The sequence below is a fragment of the Rattus norvegicus genome, chromosome 2 (assembly GCF_021556685.1).
Source record: "Rattus norvegicus strain SHRSP/BbbUtx chromosome 2, alternate assembly SHRSP_T2T, whole genome shotgun sequence".
Classification (NCBI taxonomy): domain Eukaryota; kingdom Metazoa; phylum Chordata; class Mammalia; order Rodentia; family Muridae; genus Rattus; species Rattus norvegicus.
In genome coordinates, this window is record NC_141535.1 from 237473033 (window position 1) to 237496800 (window position 23768).

The following is a 23768-nucleotide window of genomic DNA, read 5'->3' on the forward strand; positions in this document are numbered from 1 at the left end:
TGTGGTTGTGATCGGCACAGGGCTGTGAGTCTGTACCAACTGCTGAGGCTGGAAGGATCAGCCTTGCAGGGAACAGAAGACAGGAGAAGGTCACCTGCGGAGGGCTTAGTCAGACAGTGGAAAAGCTGGCTAAGTCCCCGGGTGAGCTCATAGGACCTGCCTGCCCTTCTGGCTGAGGCCTTTGGATTTTGTCCTGAGGACTTTTAGGCTACAGGGTAGTTTGGTCAGACTTGTGTTATATAAAAATGGCTGGCCACATAGGGGAATGAATTGAAGTGGGTAAGACCGGAGGCAGGAGGCCATCTGTGAGACAATTAAGTTAATATACTAGAGTTGATAGGGATCTGAGGGCTGTAACCACCCTCAGAGAGACAGGTAGATCAAGGAGTGACAAAAGATGCGGGATCCTCGGTACTTGGTAATTTTCCTCATACAAGGTGCAGTGGGACACCTGATAGAGATTTGGGCAACTGGGCAGACAGGAGTTCTAGTCATTGTAGCCTGGGACACTTGACCCTGTGTGAGTACAGGTTGTAGACACTGTTTCTAAGGCCAAGGGAAGATACGTGGCAGAGGGTCAGGGCAAGAGAGTAATGATAGCAGCGTACACCGTGGATGTCAGCCTGGGTCAGGACAGCCTCCTTAGGGTCCATGTTGATTGAGATGTTGATGTCAAGACTGTTGTCACTGGGCTGTTCCCTAGTCTTCTCTGCTTCTCTAGTCCCCAGAGCCTGGTTTGCTCCCAGGCTGTTGGTCCAATGTTCTTCCTGCCCCATACCTTATTTTCCAAAATTTTAATTTCTCAGGTAGCTTTCAGATCATAATCTGATTATATAAGCCGGTACCATCCTCTCATCTGAGGAAGCTATTCATTTGCATATGCGTGCTTGCAGTTTTAAATGTTTTTATTAGCACAGATTAATTATACATAATAACAAGTGTCATTACGATATTTTCATATGCTCATATAATGTGCCTTGATCACATCAAGGAGGATGTTTTACAAGTAGACGTCATAGGATTGAATTATGTATGTATGTTCTAAACATTCCCCAGTCAAATAATTTAAAAGTTTTTATGTGTATGGGTGTTTTGCGTGCATATATGTCTGTGCACCACTTGCATGCCTGGTGACCAGGGAGGGCAGAAGAGGGTGTTGATCCCCTGGAACCGGAGTTGCAGAGAGTAGGAAGCTGTCTTGTCAATGTTAAAAACCAACCCTGGGTCTTCTGGAAGAGCAGCCAGTGCGCTTAACCTCTGAGCCATCTCTATCCTATCATTGTAATTCCCGCTCCACATGCCATTCTCGCCTCCCGTTTTCTCAAACAAGAGCATGCGCTTCTACACAAAGGTAGGAACCATTTCTCATTTGGTTTTCACATTGGTCCAGATAACACGTGACACAGAAGGAAGTAAAGGCAGCTACCAATCTGCGCAGGCTCAGTTGACCTCCACGCATGCGGTCTCTTTACCAGTCAGGGCACAGCGCTCTTCCTCAGAGGAGCCAAGGACTCCATCTCATCTGAGACAGAGGTGTAACATTAAGCGCTTTAATTGCCTAAGTGTACATCATCTGCCAAAAGCAAAACAGCCTTGCAAAAGGCTCACGAAATACCTTTGTTCTGGCCAGGGTAATTAGAGCCGCTGAGTAAACACGCTGATTCAGAACGTGACTGCTGTTCAGGAAAGGAAGACCGAGGCTCCCAGTCGGTCAGTCCTTCAGTCCGTCTGTCGGTCCGCAGGTCATCAGTAGGAAGAACGGCTTTGCTTATCTACCCTCTCTGCTGTCAGTGGCTCCTGCCTGGCTCTTCTCTTCCTCCGTTGAAAACTGCCATTCTCTTAGTATTCAAAGGTCGTCTTACACTTTGGGCAAGTGTCTACAAGTATCAATAAGACTATTTATTTATTCAGTCACTTGATCGTTGACTCATGAATAAATATTGATCCAGTGCCCACTTTGTAATTATACTGTGTGGAAAAAAAAAGCAAAAACAAAACAAAACAAAACAAAAAAACCCAAACAAACAAACAAACAAACAAAACCAAAACAACTGGGAATCTAAAAGTAAGTTTGCTCCTTACGGTCTCTGTTCTTGCTATGTGCCTGGTCTAACTGAGAAAATAGACATGAAAAGGAAAAACAAAATAACAGCAAACCCAGATGCCTGCAGCATTTTGGAGTTAATACAAAAGGCTCGGACTGGATAGGTTTTTGGCAAAACTTTCTTTTTTGACTTTGTTCTATTTACCTAGCTTTAAGGGAGCAAGCTTGTTTTGAAGAAGTCACTACCCTTCAGGCTGGGGAGATGGCTATGTGGATAAATGTATCTTCCTCACAGCTGTGAGGACCTGAGTTTGAATTCCCAGAGTCTCGCAGAAGCAGACATGTGCTACAGTTGTATGTTAGGTGCGGTGCTTGTATGGGAGGCGCAAGAAAAGAGCAGGAGAAGCTCCCAGATACTCACAGGCTGCATATGATATGGGGCGAAAATTGCAAACGAGACCCTGTCTCAAGCAAAATGGGCAATGAAGACTAATGCCTGAGGCTGTCCTCTGACAGGAACCTCCAAATTCATCTGCATTCACACACTTGCACACACATGCACACACACACCGATACACATGCACAGGCATACAAACACACACATATACACACACTGACACACATATAAACATATGCACACTGATACACATATACACATGAATATACATGTACACATAATCACACATGCACACACACACACGCACATACATACAAACACACATACACACTCACTGACATGAATACACATATATGCACACACGTGTATGCACACATATACACATGCACAGAAACATACTACCCCACTACCGGGATTTCTCAGCAGTTACTTCCTGTAAGTGTGATAACTTTGGTTTCTCAGAATTTCTCCAGCCTTTCCCAGATCCAGGTTTCATTCTCGACAACCTTAAAGCCAAGCAGTAGCCTGTATAACAAGTTTGACTTCACGTAAGAAGTCCTACAACCACTGAAGTAGGTAGGCGTCCATATTGGTCCCATGTAACAGGTTAGGTGGCTGGTGTCCAGGCTGGTTAACAGATTAAACATGGTTGGCACAGGGAGGTGGTGGGGCTGGGATTTGAACCCGGCATTCTGTCTGTGGAGGCGCAGCTGTCAGTGTGTGATGCTAGCGTGTCCCTCTGTCAACCACTCCGAGTATCAGCCTACCACACCACAGTAGAGAACCAGAAGCATCCATCATTGCCATCCAGAAGGCGCTGACTCAAAGCCATGCGTGTGCCAAAGGGAAGAGCTCTTTCTCTCTGTCCTCTCCCAGGGTCACATCATCTGCTGTTATGCAGATAAGAAATAAGGCTTGAGAGTCTGACTGGAGTTTACCCAACTAGCAAAATGTCTATATCAGCAAAAACAGTAAATTAGTCACTGTGCATATAGCAAACACAGGTGTTTCAAGAGATCAAAGAGCTTGTTTAAGGAGGAAAATGTATGCTGTTTCCCTGGAGGAAAGGACACCCACAGAGCAAGAAAAGGGGGCAATCAAGATGCCCTCACTCCCAGTTAAGTGAAATACTATCCCAGACTCCCTTTATCAAGACAGGGTGTGTGCATGACCTATCTGTATTTTGGACTAAGGTGGGCAATCTTTATTACATTTATTTATTTTTATTGGGGAGGAGCTCTTGGCATGGCTCCCTGTGTGTCGATCAGAGGTCAGCCTTTGAGAGTCACTTCTCTTCTTTCGTCACGTGGGTCCCTGGGATCAAGCTGAGGTTGTTGGCCCTGGCTACAAACACCTTTACCTTCTGAACCACCTCAACGGCCCAGTGATCGTTCATTCGATAAACCTCCTTTCCGCTTGGGATGACCTGGGTCCGCATCTCTACTTAGGTGATTCCGAAGGTTCTCTTCATTAACAGGTTACAGTTTTTTTATAGTTGTTTATATATCTTATCTTACTAATCTTATTATAGTGATCAAACACTAGTAATTCACTTGCTAGTGAAATTAACGTTTAAATGGAGGATTCTCTAATTATGGTGTAACACAGTTTAAACGTTTTCTTTATTCACAGCGGAATGTAGTGCAGTACAGTCCCTGTTCCTGCTCCAGAGGCTAAAACATGAACAGTAAGGCCAGAGGCCAGGAGTTCAAAGCCAGCCTAGGCAATAAAACAAGACCTCTTCAAAAACAAACAACAACAATAAAAACCAGTGTGCTAGATTGTCTGAATGTGGGCAAGCGAGGGCTATAGTAAGAGCCTTTGGTTCTTGTGTTTCAGATCATGGCAACCTTTTAAAATGAGAGGCAGAATCCTGGTGTCTCGGGTTCCTGAAATTGCAGCCATGACAGCCTGTGGTCCCTTTGCTGTGGGCCCTATCCCAGTTTGTCATTAGTATGGCACCTAGCATTCATGGTCCTGATTTTGAAGGAGCTTGGTGTGTTTATATGGTGTAAGTTCAGCCACCCAGCACAGGGACAAATTCCGAATATTCCTCCTTTCCAGTAATTCCAATCTTTGTGCTCTGCTCACAAGCCTCTTGAGTATTATCTCTCCCTCATTTTCCACCTGACATTTCTACTCTGAATTCCTGTTCTGTTTGCCCATCCCATTCATCTGACTGGTGTCCATTGTTACCTTATGATGATTACTCCCAGGTAGAGAGAAATCAGAGGAGGCCAGGCACTGTTTACATTCTCAGTGTTTACTGTAGGGATTCAGAGCTCCGGTTGGTCCTTTTGGGGGAAGAGAAAAGAGGTGCACTGCTTGCTGTCTGTTCTGAGGTTGGGAAGAGGCTTGTCTGTGGCTGGCTATAGGAACTAGAATATTCCAGTGGCTGCAGCACTCCTCACAGGGAAGCTTGTGCTGCACTTTCCAGAACAGAGGAAGAGAAACCAAGCCCAACCCAATTTTCATTGGAAACAGCGTCTCCACGGGAACTCCATGCCAAGTGGGGAATCTGCGTGACCGAGGCAAGCCTCTCCCCTTGTGTGCGCTCAGTCCAGCCAGGCACAGTGGGGATGACCTGCTGCTGTTTGGCTTTATATGTAGAATGGTATGGAATGGGGACCGTTCAACACAACCCAGGACTGAATGGCAAAAGCTATGGTGACAAAGGAATGAATGAAGCTTTAAAGGACGTGGAGGGGAGCCGGAAGTGGGTGACTCACAGCTATGATGCTGGTATTGAGAGGCTAAGGTCGAAGCTCACTGTGAATTTCAGGCCAGTGTTGGCAACAGAGTGAGACTCTGTCTCAAAAACCAAAACTAAGCAAACCAACACCACCACCCCCAAAGGAGGGACCCAGTAACAGTGCAAGGGGAAGAGTGGGAAGGAGGAACGGGATCAAAGTTCAATCAATGTCTTTCTTCCCTTTGGCCTGCTTATTCTCTAAGTAATCTCTCTCCCTCTCCCACTTCTCCGTTCTTTCTCTCTCATGAGTGTGTGTGTGTGTGTGTGTGTGTGTGCGTGTGTGTGTGTGTGTGTGTGTGTGCACGAGTGCAGGCATATATGCATCGGTGACAACTTCAGGTAGAGTTCCTTAGGCATCATTTAAAACCTTGCATATTTGAGACAGGTGAATTAAAGAGGCAAAATCCCACTTTCATTTTTACTTTCCAAATTGGGCAATGACTATTAATCAGCCAATCGACCAACCCACAGGCAAAATCATGGCAGAGAGCAACAGGAGGCATCCAGTCAGAATAACATTGAAGGGACTGACCAGGGTGGACACTGCTTTCTGTAGAAAGAAAGAGGAGCTGTGTCTTTCTTCCTGAATCCTGAGCAATTAATGCTAATGTTGGCTCCTTGTAAGAGTTTGATAGGAGTCTTATTTATAAGATAACTCCAGAGTCTTCAGACAGCCGTGTTATCCCAAGGATTGAATCTGCATAATGGGATTGAGAAGGACTAGGGCTGAGGAACATGAGACTCTACCAATGTGAGCTCGACCTCCAGCCCAAGTGACTATGTTTAAATTTGCAAGTTATCTAGTTAGACAACATTGCTATCCCAAATAGGATATAAGCAGTATTCCTAATGGAAAATGAATAGAAATTAATAAATATGTGTGCATAAGAAGAAAGGGCCAGGCAGGGCAGTAGAACCAGCAGGGAGGGGAGGAACAGAGTTTAGGACATCAAGCCTATGCTCTGCCTCTGGTGGGGTGCGCTATCAGTTACAAGACTAACCGGTTATCACCGCCATGTTCCTGGGGTGGAACAGTGAGCTCTCGCTTGCATTGTTTTGTCCGTTACCAAGTAAATTTGAACTCAAAGTCTTTAGAAGGCAAAGATGGTGTCACATTACAGTTCCTTGGAGCGAATTCGGGTAAATACTAATTCTAATTGGCTCGGGGAAAGTCAGATATGCTCAGAAACAAGGAGAAGGTATTCAATAGAAGTTGAATGGCCTTTGAATGTTGCCCTTGCCAAGTAAAAACTATAGACATTCGTCATTTGGACTCTTAGCAACAGAAAACATTAAAACACAAAGACAGCAATGTGAGTTATTGGGGAAGATGGTGATTTAACAGACACTCTCGTGTTTCTGTTTGTGTGCCCAGTGCCTACCTGGTCTACTTTCACCAAGTGGCTTGGGATAAAGAGGGTGACTACATTTTTCCTATATCTTAGCACCAGTGTCTAGATCTCAGATCAAACTCTAGAGCTGAGCTGGAAGGAGGGGGATCTGGTTTGGTTTGGTTTGGTTTGGTTTGGTTTTGGTTTTAAGTAGTAATAATGATGAGTTATTTTTTCCATCTTCCATGAGTCTTTAATGGTATATTGGCCCTAATTCAATACCCTGAGGGTAAAGCAATGACTTGTTTTTCCTTAGTGTCCTTAACAATCAGTGGCTGTGGCTGTGGTGGAAAATGGTCTGCAAAGAGAAAATGCTTCCCTAAGGTCTATCCTTCAGCGCTCCATTGGCTTAGTTTGACAATTTAGTTGCGGTTCCTAGCAAATGTAGTTGCTTCCAGCCCTCCAGTACCTCAGGTCGCACAGTGAATGGGAGGACAACAATGCTTTTAAAGATGTAAGAACCACTGGGAGCGTGTGGCTTGCATTATTTACTTCTGAGACTGTATTAAAACGCCATGGCCAAAGACGGTGATGGAGAAAGAGTTTATTTGGGCTTATAATTTCATGGGAGAACCCATTGTGATGGGGGAAAAGACAGAGTACAGAGAGACGAGAGATCAAATCTTCAACCACATGTAGAAAAGAACAAAAGGGAAGTTGAGTCAGGCCCTAAGTGCTCAAAGCCCATCTCAATGACATGGTTCCTTCAATGAAGCTCCATGTCCTTTAAGTTCCTTAATCTCCCAAACACCACTGCCTGGGAATCAAACAGTCAAATACATGACCACACGCCGGGTATTTCTCGCTGGAATCGCAGCAGAGCTGATGGCCTCCTGTCCCTTTGAGAAGAGGTAGCACCCACACGGCCAGGTAGGGGATGCCTACTGTCGTACTGCAGTAGACAGGAAAGACAGACTTGTAGTCAGTAGGATCCGGGTATGAGGACGTGTGGGAATGCTTCTACTTAGAAGTCTTCTTGTAGGATGGGCCTAGGTAACTGAAAAGATCCACCATACCTCTCACACCTACTACCCAATCCATTGGCACTTCCACCTCCCAGGTGCCCCTGTGTTCAGATGGGAGCCGTCATCGCTGTGCTCTGGGGGCAGAGGATCAGTGATCATTTGGGACCTTTGGGCTCAAGACGATGTCCAGGTCACTTTGTCTTCTATCGTTTATGTTTTCTTTGCAGGGGTAGAGACTGAACATCTCCCTCTGAGCTACAGTCCCATGTATCCCCCTCTGAGCTACAGTCCCAGACATCCTTTTACTTTTGTTTGTTTATTTTGTATTTTAGAACAAGGTCTGTTTGGCAAGTTGCCCAAGCTGGCTTTAAATTTGTGATCCTCCTGCCTCAGCCTCCTAACTAGTGAGGATTATAAATTTGTGCCACAATGACTGCCCAGCACTAGGTATATCCTGTGTTTAACCGCTCAGCACTAGGTACATCCTGTGTTTAACCCCATGACTTACATTACAACAAATACAAAGAAATGAGAACGAGCCTTCTAATGGCAGACACTGTGCTTTGTGTAATTTATCTGTACTGGTCCTGCAGCATGATTTTACCGCTCGGCGACTCACATCCTTGCTTTGAATTTTCCCATTTAGTGAATTAACCACAGACACAACGGAGAGGCAGCTGTGACCTTCTGGCATCTCAGTCTGTGGGATCATCTGACTTCGTTTGTTACAGTAGAAATCCAATGTATGACGATGTACTTACCCCCAGAATTTAAACATTAATAGTTTTACTGAAGGAATATGACGTAAAACAAAGATGTGCTTGTGGCAAAAACACACCAATGAAAAATATATAGGGAAGAAATAAAGGCTGTTTGGGTCGTGCCTGCCGACTAGAGATTATATCCGTCTGCTAAGAGTTTTACATGTCTGCTTTGAGAGCATTTCTAGGTGCACAGATACATAATCATGAGTGTATAACTGATGAATCTGCTCATTTAATGAATTAATCAATTCATTTAAGCATGATATGTTCAGACCATGCATAATGTTTTATGGTTTATTTTTATTTAAGCAATAAATTATGGGCGTATGTCATATCCATACTAATATTCTCCTTGACGGCTTATGTCACTGTTTGGATAAATCATAATTTATTCAGTCAACCTCTGCTGATGTGATACATTTTTTAATTTAGTCTTAGTTTTTAGAATATTACTGACCTATCCTTTGATAGTTTCACACACCCATGCAATACAGTTTGATCATATTCAGTCCAAATCCAACCTCTGACAATGACCTATTTCTAACCATTGATTTGGGTTGGGGAACTTGTTAGCTGGATTATATAAAGTTGGTTGATTTCCAAGAGTTTTTTTTAAACCAAAAGGAAAAAAAAAGAGTACTTAAAAATTATCCAGCAAAAACCTCAAGCAGGAAAAAAAAAAAAAGAATCTGAGAAATTTAGAATGCTCACAGAATGATTCTGGCCTCAAGAGTAACTAATTTTCTAGGTGAAATTCCTTAAAAAAAACATCTTATTGGAAATGGCAAATCTTAGCTTGGTAAAATGAGTTTGCAGATGCTCATCAGGAGGGCAATTGTGAGGTCACACCTATTAACTTATCTATAGCCATTGGAAAGTACTAAGCTATGCAATATATATATATACATATATATACATATATACATATATATACATATCACATATACATATACATATATATATACATATATATATATATATATCACAGTGTTCATTAAGCTCTGGAGGAGCACTGTGACCTACTAGAGCAATGTCCTCCTATCAGATAGCTCCAGAGGTCACCACTAATAACAGATTCCTGTGAGTGACATTTCCTTCGGCAGTGTGATGCACACATGCTAAGTACACGCATGAAGCCCTGTATACACGTATCATATGGGCATAGATTATGCAAGGCTACTCCTTCAAGGTGTGTGCTGTATTATTTCAGAAAACGCCATGAAGGGCAAGCCAGTAACCAGTGTTCTTCCATGGTCTCGGCTTCAGTTCCTGTCTCCGGGGTTCCTCCTTGAGTCCCTACCCTGACGTCCCTTCAAGAGGGACTACACCCTGTAAAATGAAATAGACCCTTCCCCCCCCGTGCTGCTTTTGCTCATGGTGCTTTGTCGTGGCAACAGAAAGCTCACTGAGACAACACCCTTGTGCATGCCGAGGGCAATCTTCTGTGCTACCTGTATATTCTGCCGCTTCCTTGTCCTGGTCATCCAACAGTTAGTGCAGCGTTCAGAACTTAACCAGTATCCAGTATCAGTTAAGTGAATATTGAATAAACATCTGGTAGCATTCTGATGCCCGTCAATGTGCCAGTTTTGACTGGATTTATGTGATAATCATCTCAAACTATACCCAAAACTTCTTTCATTTGAAGCTATGAAGAATAGCCATTTTTATCTTTCCCTTGATCAATTAGAACATGGCTGAAGGAGACAGAAGGTAAAACTCACAGTTATTCAAGAGCCAGGAGGAACCTTTTGTCCAATACCAGCAATGTACAGATGAAGAGATTCAGAACAGAGAGCTAGAGTCATCAATTAAAGACCGTAGAAGACAGGATCTGGGCTCCCTTCAAGATCTGGGATTTATTTACTTTAAAATGACAAGTCTTTTTGCACCATCTATTTGGATGGGAGGCCCTAAGGCAAGCACTGGGTTTCCCATGCTGAGTAAGATACCAAAGGGATCTCTTCTCCACGTTCTTGCTTTCAAACCAGTAGGGTTCCCTGTATGAGCAAGAGCGGGGCCAAGTGTGAGGAGTTGTACACTTGAATGTGCATCCTCATTAACAGTTTAATCGTCTCCTCTAAAAGGTTATGTTGAAACCCAGTCACCATGCTAGCAGCGTTCCGAGGTCGGCCATTGAAGAGGTGACTGGGCCATGAGCGGAAAATGAATGTCATGATCCCAGGAATGGGTTAATTGTGTTGACAGTAGATCCGTGACAAGGTTACACTCTCTCGCTCCTCTGCCATGTTATGACGAAGTGTGAAGCGATCACCGAATGCAGGCCCTGCACTTAGTTCTCTCAGCGCACACACTAAATAAACCTCTTGCTTGTGATCTACCCACCATGTGGCATTCTGCTGTAGCCGCAGAAAGTGGTTGAAAATAAGGCATGTGTACACGTGTGTGCCCATGTGAACGCACTGTTGAAGCTGAAGCACACTACCAGGTCTGCTTATAAATCGTCCAGGAAGTACAGCAGGAGAAGGGACCAGCCTTTTCTGGGCAGTCAGAACCAACGGTTTGAAAGTGCTTTCTGTGTCGGGCACTCTCCATAGATGATCATACTAAATTCTCACCAAGCTCCCGTGGTGCCTTATCATCTGCTCATTCTATAGCCTATATCCTATAGCCTATATCCTATATCCTATAGGCTGTGGAAAGTGAGCTGGGTTGCCCTTGGTCATGGACAGGATTTCAAGAGCCTGCCGGATTTCATGCCTTCTTTCCCTCTAGGATGAGTATGGTAAGGGTGCTTCTCTCAAGGAGAAATCGTATTCGATTGTTAGAGACTGTTAGAAGCACAACACATATCTGGGCTCCGAGACAAGTAGCATCATGGGTGACTTGCCAAGGTGGCAGTGCTGTGAGGCAGAAGTGACTGGAACCTCTGTGGTACAGTGCTTAGTTCCCCAATTTCTAGTCGCTGTAAGGAAGTGTGGTTTTCCTCCCTCCCCCAGGGCCAACTTCTTCCTGTTTTGTTCCTCCGAGCTCTCAGTGGTACCTACCTGGGCCAACTTCCCATGTTACTTGAAAATGAGAACCCATCAATGATATCCCTTTTATGCCTCCCCCAGGACGCCGTTGTGTTCTAAGGGCAGTCAGTGTCATAAACTATTTCATGCCCACAGTTGAAAAGGTAACATTCTGGGTAAGGGGGCCAAAGGTGGCTTCTTGTTCCAAAAGAGGGACTTCTGTGGGAAGTCCTTTGTAAATTCTTGGGTTAGCGAATCAGTGTCTGTCAGTGTTTATATTGTGCCAAACATCCCCCACTCTACAGACTCCCAGATGACCTTCCTCAGACGGTGGGAGGCCCTTGAGAGAACTGAGATTCTGAGGTTTTGGGGGTCCACACACAAACTGTTTAAAGTGGAATCTAGACGTAGAGACGGTGTTCGATAACAAAGTTTATGATTTCCAGCTCTTGCCCCAAGTTAAAGACTAGAATTAGGCGCCGGCTGTGGCCCCAGCTGCCCAGCCTCTGCTTCAGGCTGTGTTTTATAAGTGTTTGGCACGAAGGGCTCCAACTTTCTGAAGCTGGCCACAAATTTAAAACAAGTGTCTTAAAACCATTTGTTAGAATCTGGAATCTGGATGGTGAAAACACCAGTGTCAGACGAGTCTCTGTGGGCAGTTTCCCCACTCAGCATCTGTTTGAAGCCATTCAGATTTACCAAAGCGTGCATACCACCCTTCATCTATCCACATCTGTACATCTTCAGACACGGGGCAGTCTTTTTTCCCTCAGTTATCCGACTTCTAAAATGCTGTGAGTAAATGAATTTGAATTCTAATACAAAGACTTCCGGAAGCATCCTTTAGAAATCATGGAGCAAATTCATCAATATCGTACAAACACTCTCCCCTAAATATTCTGTTAACGTATGACACAGACATTCCGAAGCTTCACCCCAAGACACCTATTTACTTTGCATTTTTGCTTCGCTTTGATTTCATTTTGTAAATATAAAGGCTGCTTTGCCAGGGTGCGGGTCACCACCTGATTTTTATGTGGGGCTGTAATTTTCTATTTTAGTGACTCAGACGGCCCTGTGGCTTCCTAAGTTGGTATTGCTTTTCACTCTGTGGCTTTTTTTGCCTGGGCTAAAAACAAAGAATGACAGAGTGAACAGATTTAAAATACGTCCTCCCGTTTGATGAAATTAGTCGTCTGTGGGCCAGAGTGAGACTGGTCTGCGTGGCCTGTTTTTGTCAGGATGAGTGTTTTGTGAGCTACTCTCCTGTCCAAGTTTTGGGGTTTTCCTTTTAATTGCACATGTAAATTTTTAAACAGATGAAAATCCGGATACACATCTAAGAGGCGGGAATAGAAGCATATGAGTCCTGGGTATCATGCTTTGTGCAACTGGAGACTAATTATGAGCACAAACCGTTCCAGATTGCTTGTCTGTTGGGATGAACCCCATGAGCAGGCACAGCTCCGGAGAGGACTGATTTATTCTGTCCTGTATGCTGCAGCCCACCGTCGAGGGACATAAGGCAGGAACCTGGAGCAGAAACTGAAGTGGAGACTGGGGACACTAATGGCTGCCTTGCCCTCCGTAGCTTGCCCAGCTTTCTTCTTATCCCACCTAGGACCCCTGGCCCACGATGGCACTGCCCACAGTGGTCTGGGCCCTTCTACATCAACTGGCAGTTTTGAAAATGCCTCCCAGACACAGCCAAAGGCCTTTCTGATCTGGCAGTTCAGAAGGTTCCCTCTTCCTAGACTACTTAGTGATCCTGCCAAGTTGACAATTGAAGCCAGTGTGACAGTCACCCCCCCTCCCCCAGGAATGCTAAACCATCTTAAATACATGCCTGGGGGCAATTTGCCTGCCTGGAGCAATGGTGTCCCTTGATGTGACCTCTAATGTTTATGTGATGTCTTTAATTGGATGCTTTCGATAACTTTAAATTGAAGTCCTCAAGTTCTCATCTCAGTGCTTGGCGTGAATATTCTAGCGTGTGATTAAAAACTAACTTTGATAGCTCATCGTTTTTGGCTTTTAAGTATGGCACTCAAACTAGTTTATTTGATTATGAGAAGACAGTTCATCTATGGTCTAAGTAGACTATCAGTCTCTACAACAGGTACCAAAGGAGCATTAAATGCCATTAAGAAATAACTGTGTGTGATTAGTACAACTGACTGGTCACTTGGCAATGAAGGAAATTAAGCTTCTCATTCAAATGTTGTCATCATTAGGGCAGTCACTTCTGGTGTCTGCTGTGATAGGCACTTACTTAGTAGATATTTATTTGACAGAACAGCGTATGGCTTCAGTTGTAACCTACAGCTGATGGCTCCCAAGTCAACATTTGTATACATTGCTCTCAGAGTCGCAACCTTGTTTCCAGTTGCTCTCTACATGGAAAAAAGCTACATACGCTCTAAGTGCCTATAACGGAAGAACCGTTTTCTCTCCCCACCGCCCCCAGGCAGAGCCCTCCTCAGTATCTTCCGGTTGGCAATCCCAGATGCATGCTTCCCGGGTCTTCTTGATTCTTACCGTACCCTCACTGCCTAGATCCAAGAAAGCAACATGTCTTCAAGTTCTGTCTCTCCCTCTCGCCCTCAGACACATCTCCTGTCATCCATCTAAGCCTTTTCAGATCCTGGCCAGTTTTCCCTCTGGACTTCTGCCAGTCTTCAGATGCCTGGGCCAGCCTGGGGGTTCTCATGGCTTATCACGCTAAAGCACTCCCGGGGGAACTGGTTAATCTGGGAGATACCTACTTCACATCTCCTTTTCGTTTGGTAGCAGCTAACACGGTAAGCGGGCTCCCCTGCTGAGGCAACCATGATGCAGCTGGGGGCAGAGTTACATTCTAACCGCTGTCTGTCTGTCTGTCTGAGAAAGTGGATAAAGCTTGGCTATGGGATGTAAGACTTACAAGAGGCAATAGCATCAAAAAGCTTCCTTGTGTAGCAGTAGTTTCCAGAGTGTGGTCAGTGGGCACGCCAAGGACGGAAATGGGTGTAAGGTGAGTTGGGGTTTCTCGTCACTATAACCAGCTACCAGACAGAAGCAACATAAGGAGGCTTCAGAGAGGATTCTAGCCCGTCACAGTAAGGAAGGTAGTGGATTAGATGTTACTTAGTCCGTGTTGGTGAGAAGGTGGGGCGGATAAGAAATGGGGGTGGGATATAAAGGAGACAGTGTTATACCTCCAAGCATCTATCTCCTAATCTGTCCAATGAGCCCTCGCCTTCCAAAGGTTCCACAGCCTGTCAAAACAGCGCCCCCCATTGGGGGAACAAGTGTTCAAAAGCCCGACACCCAGGGTTGGGGATAGGGGAACAGATTCAAACTGGAACAGTATGTGATGGGGATGAGAGGCCCATGGGATAAAGATGAGAGATTTTCTGTGTGAAGCTTAACCAACACTCCCTCACTCATGGTCTCTTTAGTAAAAACAAAACAAAACAAAACAAAACAAAAAAAACCTGACTAAAAATCCTGATGGGAAAGTTCCTTTGGGAAAGGTATTCTTCACTTTTAAAAAGGTGATTCAAAAACGACTAACATGTAGAAGTAACACATAGAAGTAGATTTTCGAGTTTAGTTTTAAATTGGGATCTGCAATCAGAAATGCCATAGCTCCAAATCCCAGTACACACACTGTGTGTGTGACGGAAGCATGTTCTATGAAACAAATACACTTTCACTGCACTTTATACATGCTGATGCTTCTCCTTAGTTCGTTTCTCTCGTCAGTGCTTCCTGTGAACTACTAAATTGATTTCACGACCCATTGAGCTGCTACAGAGACTGAGAAACCTTTGACCTAGTCTTCCTTATTGGTTCCTTTATGAACCATACAAAAAAGATGTTTTCTTAAACCTCTCAAGAGGGGCATAAAACTCACACCATTTCAGATGCTTGGAAGAGAAGTTAATCTGTCATCTAGAATGGATGTCCCAGGGCATTCCAGCTCATTTCTCTGGGTGAAGTTGTTGAAGAAGGCACCTAGAGTCCGAGCCACGTAACCCACATTCCTAAGACTGTGGAACTATACCGGAGCTTGTCTAGATTTCAGTTCTCAGGCTCCCTCTGACTTCCTCACTGGCTTGCCTGGTTTAAAACCATCCCGAGGTGTTCGGGATTCCCCAAGGTGCCTTGAGCCCTTTCTGATCCTTCTGCACAGTCATTCTTGGCCTTCAGTACCCAGCTTGACAGAATGTTTCTTCCTCTGAGTTCTTCTCCGAGAGCTGCTGGAGTCATGGGGCCTGGTTTCTGTTCCTACCAAGTCCTGAGAGGCAGACTGGAACACTGTCAGCAGTGGCAGGTGATGGCAGCTTGCTAGCATAGTGCCTGGCTGCGTGTGTGACTCTTTGTAGCCTCATCTGACTCATCTCCTTTCCTGCTGGATGCAGAGCTTCACGCTAAGGACTACAGAGATGCCTAAGGTGAAGCTTACTTGCTTAGGGGACTTACAAAAGGTCTGGAGATAAGGGCTGTGCATTAAAAAGTTTCTTTAAATAATGTGCAATGCTAAGAGCCTTTGCAGGGAAACAGCACCTTCCACCCAGGGCTCAAGCTCAAGTACTCTAAAGGTCAAAGTTCATCACCTAGGAGACGAAAATAGGGATCTTGCCTGGTCATGCTTTAAATGGGAAACATCTGAAGCTCTAAGCACTCCTCCTGGCCAAGCGCTCTGGGGGCAGTGATAAAATGGACTGAAGCAGGCAGTGTACCCAGAGGCATGCGGGTGCTGCAGTAGAAGGGACTCAAGGAACTGAAAGGAAGGACTGACCACCGTGGGTGATGGGTGGGAGCTAAGCTTGGAAGGAAAGCTAGACCTCAGATCAGGGGGTTTGGAAGGAGCTTCTGGCAAAGCAAACAAAGAGTTGATGGCGCCCAGAGGAGGACCCGTATGTGTCTTGCCTGTAGACTCGTTTGGGGCTAGGATTTGCACACTGATTTATACATGTGAACATGAGCCGTTTTTTTTCCTCCAAATTTGTGCTATGGAATTTGATCTCTAGAGAAATGTCTTTCTCATTTTGAAGGATTCTTCCTCTTTTCCCTTTTAAATATGGTGTCTGATTTTTATCGTCTGGGTCAGATTGTTTAAATCATCTTGTGTCGGTTTAGAGATACTCTACAAAATGGGCTGTACCTTATGCTCCCCCAAGGGAATCTATGAGTTCTAAACACTTCCAGAGTTGCTGATACTAGGTCTATTAATCTACTGGCCAGAAGGTAGATTATTAAATTTTTTCTCTTATTGGGCAGGGGAGTAATTGTTCAGTGGGTAACATATTTGCTACGTAAAGCATAAAAACCTGAGTTTGATCATCAGAACCCATGTAATGGGTTACATCAGAACCTGAATGTAGTGGTAGGTAGAGAGTGTTACATGAACATTATCTCAGTGGGGAGTAGATTACAGGGCACATCTCCGGCACTTGCTGGCCAGCAGGACTAACCCATTTGATAAGTGTCAAGCTCATGAGAGATTATATATATATATATATATATATATATATATATATATATATATATATATAAAAAACTAAGGCGGACAACATGGCATCCAAGTTTGTCTATAAGTGCACACATGTGAATGTACACTCACACACATGTGCACCTTCACACACACGCATAAATGTGCACATGCACTCAAGTTCCCTGGTAATTCGGATGGCTAGCTAATGTGCAAAACCAACAGTTTACAGAATTTGCCTTGATCAGGTTTTAGGTGAGGAACTGCATATGTCCTGAAAACAAGTCAAATTTGTCTGAATTTTATAATGAGTTGAATCTAAAAGTTCACATAGAATTTGGCAATTTCCTAAATGGAAAAAGTTCAGAAGAAATTTAGCATATCTTTATTTTTAACATTAGAATTCCCCTGTACACATCCTAGAATGCTATAGACAAAGGACATATGTGGCCCAGCGAGACTCGACCTACACATAGCAGGCTTCTCTTAAATCCCTCCATTTACTTGAAGCCTTTACATCCAAATCTTACTTCTTTGTCCACCTCCTTCTGCTCCATGTGACCTTCTGGAACACCCCAGGAGAAGTCTATGCTTATCTCCTTGTGTGATCAACATGCAAGTTTTAGAAGACAGTTAACCTGTCATGTCTTCTCCTAACCTTCCCCAAGACAAGCATTCCTAATTTCTTGCACTTGTTTCCAGATAGGCACCAGTGGACTGACGCCTATTGGTTACTGTTGATTCTATTGTTAGGTGAAAACTTGATCACATCATGGCTTCTTGAACCCTGGTAGTTCCTAGCAGTAATTGTCTGTGCATTGAGACAAGAAACAAAACACACACACACACACACACACACACACACACACACACACACACACACACACAGAGAGAGAGAGAGAGAGAGAGAGAGAGAGAAAGAGAGAGAAAGAGAGAGAGAGCGCATTCCTTTAATATTGCATGCATGTGCTAGGTAAGCAACTCTACCAGACACATCTCAGCCCCTTTCCTCCCGGTTTTAAGGATTAATACAGTTGCCCATACACATCCACTTTTTCCACATTCTTTAAGAATTTGCTGCTATTACAGATTCCCAGGGCCCAAACTATTCCTGACATGCCATTTAAAATATTTTGAGAGATTAGCATCATACCTTTTGGCTGACACATGGTAAGAGCTTCTAGGAAATTAACTGTTAGATCACACACAGCAGTACCTGCTCTGTGTGGAGCACTTGGACAAGAACCTGGCCTTCAGGATACAAGAGCCTTATGTTATCCCAGTTAGTGTGTAGGATGTAGGCCTCAGCATGAAACACCTATTCTATAGGTAATCAGCCTCCCCCACCCCCACCCACTGCCAAGCTTAAGTTGTTCTCTCAGAGGAGACTTGTCTTTCATTATTTACTGAAAATAATATAAACAGGAGAGATCAGCACGATTATTTCTCCTTTACCCTCTGACTAGCTTCACTTCTTCTCTTGGTCCATCTGGTCTACCTTCACCTTCTATTCTCTCTCCCTTTCCTACCAGAAAATCTCCCTCATGCACACCAGGAACTGACTTGGAGGCTGCTACACAGTCAGATGTGATGTAATGGAACCTCAGAATCCAGGAGCTCTTCTTTTCCTTCCTTTTTCAGGAAAACACATTCTGACCCATTGCCAGATGGCCAGCCTAGCACGGGGGACAGGCGCAAGGCTCCCTGGTTTGAAATCCTGGCCTGGCCAGTTACCAGTTAGATGGTGCCTTTCAGCAGGTCACCTGGCAGCAGGCCTCAGGGATAAAATGAAAATTGTGTTAGTGCCTATTTTGGAGAAATACACTGAAAAATTAAGTGGTTAATTCATAAAAAATTAATAAAACAGTACCGACATATAATTGGGGTTCAATAAAAAGTGTCATGTTATTATCGAATAAGCTATTTGAAAAAAGAGACAATGAAGTGTGTGTGTGTGCGCGCACGCGCGTGCGTGTGTGTGAATTAGCATGTTATGACAAATGAGGCACCAAATTAAAGGCTTATTTGTAGTGTTTATGTCACCTGATTGACTAATACAAACCAATGTGCTGAGTGTGGAATAGAGCTTTCAAAATTTAAATACACGCACGCACTCATACACACACACAGATAAACAGACACTAACATCACTCACACACACTCGTACATACACAAGCAACACACACTCACACAGACTCACGCATTCACACAGACACACACTCCCCGATTCACACGGACTAGCACACATGGAAACACTTACATGCACACTCACACACACCCATACACACTCACACAGACACACACTCACTGACACATACACTCACACTCACCGACCCTATCTGAAAACTTCCTTCTTTCTTAGTGAGGTTTTTCCTCTTCCCCTCAGCTCCATCACCCCCTCTTGTTGGCTTGGAAGCTCCACGTTTATTAAATGTTACGGTGTGGTTAACAAAGTCTAAATCAGATGCCTGTTTTTTGTTTTTTTCTCTTCCATTATTTTCCTTTCTCCCCATTCCTTTTGCTTTCTTCCGAGGACACTGGAACATTCCCACTGGAGTTTTTTGTTTTGTTTTAATTTTTTGTTTGTGGATTTTTTTTTTGCAATTAGGCAATCTCATACAGAAGAGACTCTTCTCATCAGTGTTGGCAGCATCAACTCTTGATGTCTGGCTTCTTTAGCTCTTGTGTCTTGACAACACTGCCACCCTCTTTCAGAAACAGCAAGAAAAATAAAATTTGTTGTGGAAAATACAGACCACTGGAGCTGGATAGAGCCTCAGAGAGGTTCAAACTCGTGCTTTTCAAAGACTTCACCAAGCCCAGCAGTAAGAAATATGCCTTGGGGTGTGAAGAGATAGCTCAGTGGTTAAGAGGGCGAGCTGCTCTTGCAGAGGTCCTGATTTCAGGTCCCAGCACTGACCACAGCTAGCTCACAACCACCTGTGAGTCCAGCTCCAGGTCTGATGTCTCTGGACACCTTCACTGGCACCCGAATTCCTGTACAAACATACCCAGACAGACACACTTTATTAAAAACATTAAAAATAAATCTTTTTAAAGATATGGATCTGATACTCCACTACCAATATACCCATATGTAGTATATAAAATTAAATACAATTAAATAAATTGGTCTGTGTAATAAACTGAGTCATCCCATCCTCTTTTACCCTCTTAACAAAATATGGTCCAAGCTAAATAACTTATTGCACATCTGCCAAAGGATGTGTGCCACTGTGTAAAAATCCAGATGTGCCATGAAGCCCTTCATGGGTGGAGGAGGGAAGCCCTTTCCCTACCCTGTGGCTTGGATCCCCAGGAGCTGTTCATTAAGTGCCTATCTCACTGAAGTTCATATCCAGTTCTTTACCCACATGCTAGTCAGACAAGAAAAACAAACAAGCAAACAGGAGTAATGGAGAAAACAGCAGGCTTTGGTGATGTATAATTATAAATTAGAAAGCTAACCTCTACTCTTACACGTCTAACTTTGGTCCAAGCCAAGCCTCAGCTCGGAAGCCCAAACGCAGTATTTCAGACAGGTTCTCATCTCCAGCCCTCACATAGAACCACGTTTATGTGGACATCAAGTAGAAAACTGCCCAGAGCTAGTTCTAACCAACAGAGTAACCAACTGTTGATGCGGTTTCATAGACTTGGGGCATTCTGTGCTCCATGTTAGCTGGTGGCTCCCTGACACTGTCTGGCCCAGCCCCACGCACATCGTAAGCTTGAGGTGACAGTTTCTTGACTTGTAAGTAGTGGCATCATAAGGCCACTGAGAAAGAACCATATCGTCCTAAGGAGATGGGTCCCATCACGGTGAAGAATACCACCTGTGGAGGAAGAGCATCCACTGAGGAGTAGGTGTCTCCCAAAACCTGTTCATCGTGGGCAAAGTCCCAATCTTCTCTGCTGCCAATCACACAGAGTGATCCTTTGAGGTAAACAAGAAAAGCAGCTCTCCCACCAGGTCTGGCTCGTACTGAGCATGTCAAAGGTTGCCCAAGGCAGTGTTAGCTAAGCAGCACCACACTGAACCTGCTGTAACACCACTGGGCTGACAGGGCAGGTCAGTGTGATCCAGCTCCTCGTGGATGGTGTTCACGTTTCACCACGCTCCATGAGGCACATTTCTTTCTGTCTATCACACCAGGAGAGAGAATGGCTCCTTACAAAACCATGGGAGATCTCAGCAAGCGATTAAGTAAACAGCCTGTGAACATGTCACAGAGAACAGTGTGCGTCTGTGATGGATAGAACTTTTGACTTAATCCAAGTCTAAAGATAATGCTGTAAGGGGCCATGGCTGCCTGCCCCTGACAATGGCCATTGTACAGCGTCATTTGGTGGTGGTGGTGTGACTTGGGGGAGTTGTGTGCTGGGTGCATTAGTCATTGCTAGAATTTTCAAGGGAGTGTTTAGAAAGTCTGAAGCCGGGGACAGCAGCATGGGTCAGATTAAGAGTTCTGGAGCCCTGCACACAGATGCTAGGAATGGAGCTGCAGTTTCCTCTCTGTCAAATGTGAGTAAGTGTAGCAGCCTTCTAATGTGGTTCACTGCTGGGGCTCACGCATGTAGAGCGGCCTATAATTACTTTATAAAGGTTAGCTTTTATCCATAATGAGGCCTGGGGTATCAGATGGCTATCGAGATAGAACACCAAGGTGTCCCACCCACTCACCTCTGACCCTCTACTGAAGGATGTAAGTTCCCCATGGCAGGTGACAAAACACAAAAGAACGAAGCCTTTCAGCCCAGTCAGCATGCGGAGGTCTGAGCAGCGCTTACTCCTTCCTCTCTTCCTGCAGGAGCCTTCGTGGTGTGCTGGACCCCGGGTCTCGTGGTGCTGCTGCTGGACGGCCTGAACTGCAAGCAGTGTAATGTGCAGCACGTGAAGCGCTGGTTCCTGCTGCTGGCGCTGCTCAACTCCGTCATGAACCCCATCATCTACTCGTACAAGGACGAGGACATGTACAACACCATGCGGAAGATGATCTGCTGTGCCCCGCACGACAGCAACGCCGAGAGGCACCCCTCCCGCATCCCCTCTACCATCCACAGCAGGAGCGACACGGGCAGCCAGTACCTGGAGGACAGCATCAGCCAGGGCCAGGTGTGCAATAAAAGCAGCTCCTAAGCCAGGGACGCCTCCGCCCTCTCCCCCTGGGGAAAGAGCCCTTAAGAGTCCTTGCCTGTCTCACAAAGCACATGGACAGGGTTGTTTGAGGGCTCCATGAATCACTGCTGGGCCTTGTAAGTTTTCATTGTCAAGGAAGATAAGATACTGCATTTAGTAAGAGTGCACAGAAAAGGGAGAGATGAACAGTGGGCTCCTGCTCGTCGTCTGCGAACCGCTCCGAACATCCTCCAGCTCTCGCGCAAAGCATGCTGGGCTCTGCCACCATCTTGCCGCCATGGTCTGTGTGTTTTCAAAGATGGTGTTGAAGGTCCTAGGTCAAAAGAAGTAGTAAATAATGGTACCTGAGCCTCCATGTGTAGCTGCTAGACTCTAGTTGTTTCCGCGTGGGTTTAAAATGTTCAGAAAATATTTTAGCAGTGGACTTGGATTTCCCCAGAGGAGCCATGATCCAGAACTAGATGTATTGCAGAAATCTGGGAACAAACTGTATAGAGGGGTAAACTTGGTGTATAACCACGTGACTTTCTGAGGAAAGAGAACACTGCAAGGGTGGAGGTGTAGAAGCTCTTCTGGAGTGGAAAGAGCTTTTTGTCCTTTGTACACGTGGGTGTACATGCTACACACACGGGTGTACATCCACCTCTACTTATACAATTCAACTTCATTTAACGAAGCCCATCCGTGATGGCGAGTTTAGACCACTGCCTCCTAGAGTTTTCAGTCCAGGCTAGTGGCTTTAGAGATTGTCTTTGTGTTCTAAACAAGAAGAGAAAACACTATTCACTTCTAAAGGGGCAACTGTACAGCAGAGTAAGTGATGATATTGACCAGCAGGCTGAACCTCTTCCAAATAGCGTCAAATACGAGCATGATTAGATCCTAGATCCTCCGTCTTGGTGGTCTGGATACCACTGATGGGTTTGCTGGATTCCATGTGCAAAGAAACTGCACATCTAGTATTTTAACCAAAGCTGCCAGCATACTCTATCTTACTTGTGGACTGAATTTTTGATCTTGCATTTTTTTTTCTCCTTCAAAGACCTATGAAAGGCAGATCAGTTAAAAACAAAAATAGTGTTTCATACACATAGGCTACTGACCAGTGTTTTCTATGTGAGACATTTAGAGACTATTCTGACTTAAAGAATAACTTCAAGGCAGGTACTATGGTATTTATGTAGTTTGCAAACGTTTACATGTTCTCTCTCTCTCTCTCTCTCTCTCTCTCTCTCTCTCTGCTGTTGTGATGTAACATTTATGTGCACAAACTACTTGTAATAAAAGATTTTAAGAAGTTGTGCTTTGAGATATGATGGCCTAAAATATAGAGCCTTATGATTTGAAGTCTTAGATTTTACATGCTTGATGTGGTAGGTAGGTGTGCCCAAAGCTTATGTGAAAGCTACCTATAAAATAAAAGTTTTAAAGGATCTGTTATCCTTTAATGAGGTCCATTATTGCTTTGTATATTATCTAAGCAAAAGTGCAGCTTGTGGTAACTGTGATTCGCAATTCTATTGTAGAAGAAAAATCAAATTTGCCGTGAAGTGCACAGCCTCGGTGTTTTATGTGAGCATTCCGAATCTACAGCTGGCTAAAGGGTGGAGAGTGGAAATTGAATTCCAGTCCCTGAATAGCCACTAAGGGATCTTTAAAGGTTTTATTTTGAGGCGAGAACCATTTTTAGTGTCCTGCATCCGAGTGTCATGTTCAGAATGGTGTCTGGAGGGGATCCAAAATGTGGAGACACAGGGTGTTTCTATGCTCACGCACATCTGGAGAGCTGAACGGCAATAAGGAATTCATGTATATTTGGAAATGATGATTGGAGGGGTCACAGAGTTCACAGAGAGCACTC

At 44.5% G+C, this 23768-nt stretch overlaps 1 protein-coding gene across 2 annotated transcripts in view; it reads left to right on the top strand.

The window, feature by feature from the left end:
• Positions 1–23355, top strand: part of Lpar3 (lysophosphatidic acid receptor 3) — a gene marked incomplete at its 5' end in the record, with an annotated part of 70246 nt that extends 46891 nt beyond the window's left edge. For both annotated transcript variants that reach the window (NM_001439416.1, NM_023969.3), the window contains 1 exon segment: positions 21579–23355. In NM_001439416.1, coding sequence (NP_001426345.1) covers positions 21579–21907 — 329 coding nt within the window. In that variant the 3' untranslated portion in view covers positions 21908–23355.
• Positions 23356–23768: the final 413 nt, after the last annotated feature.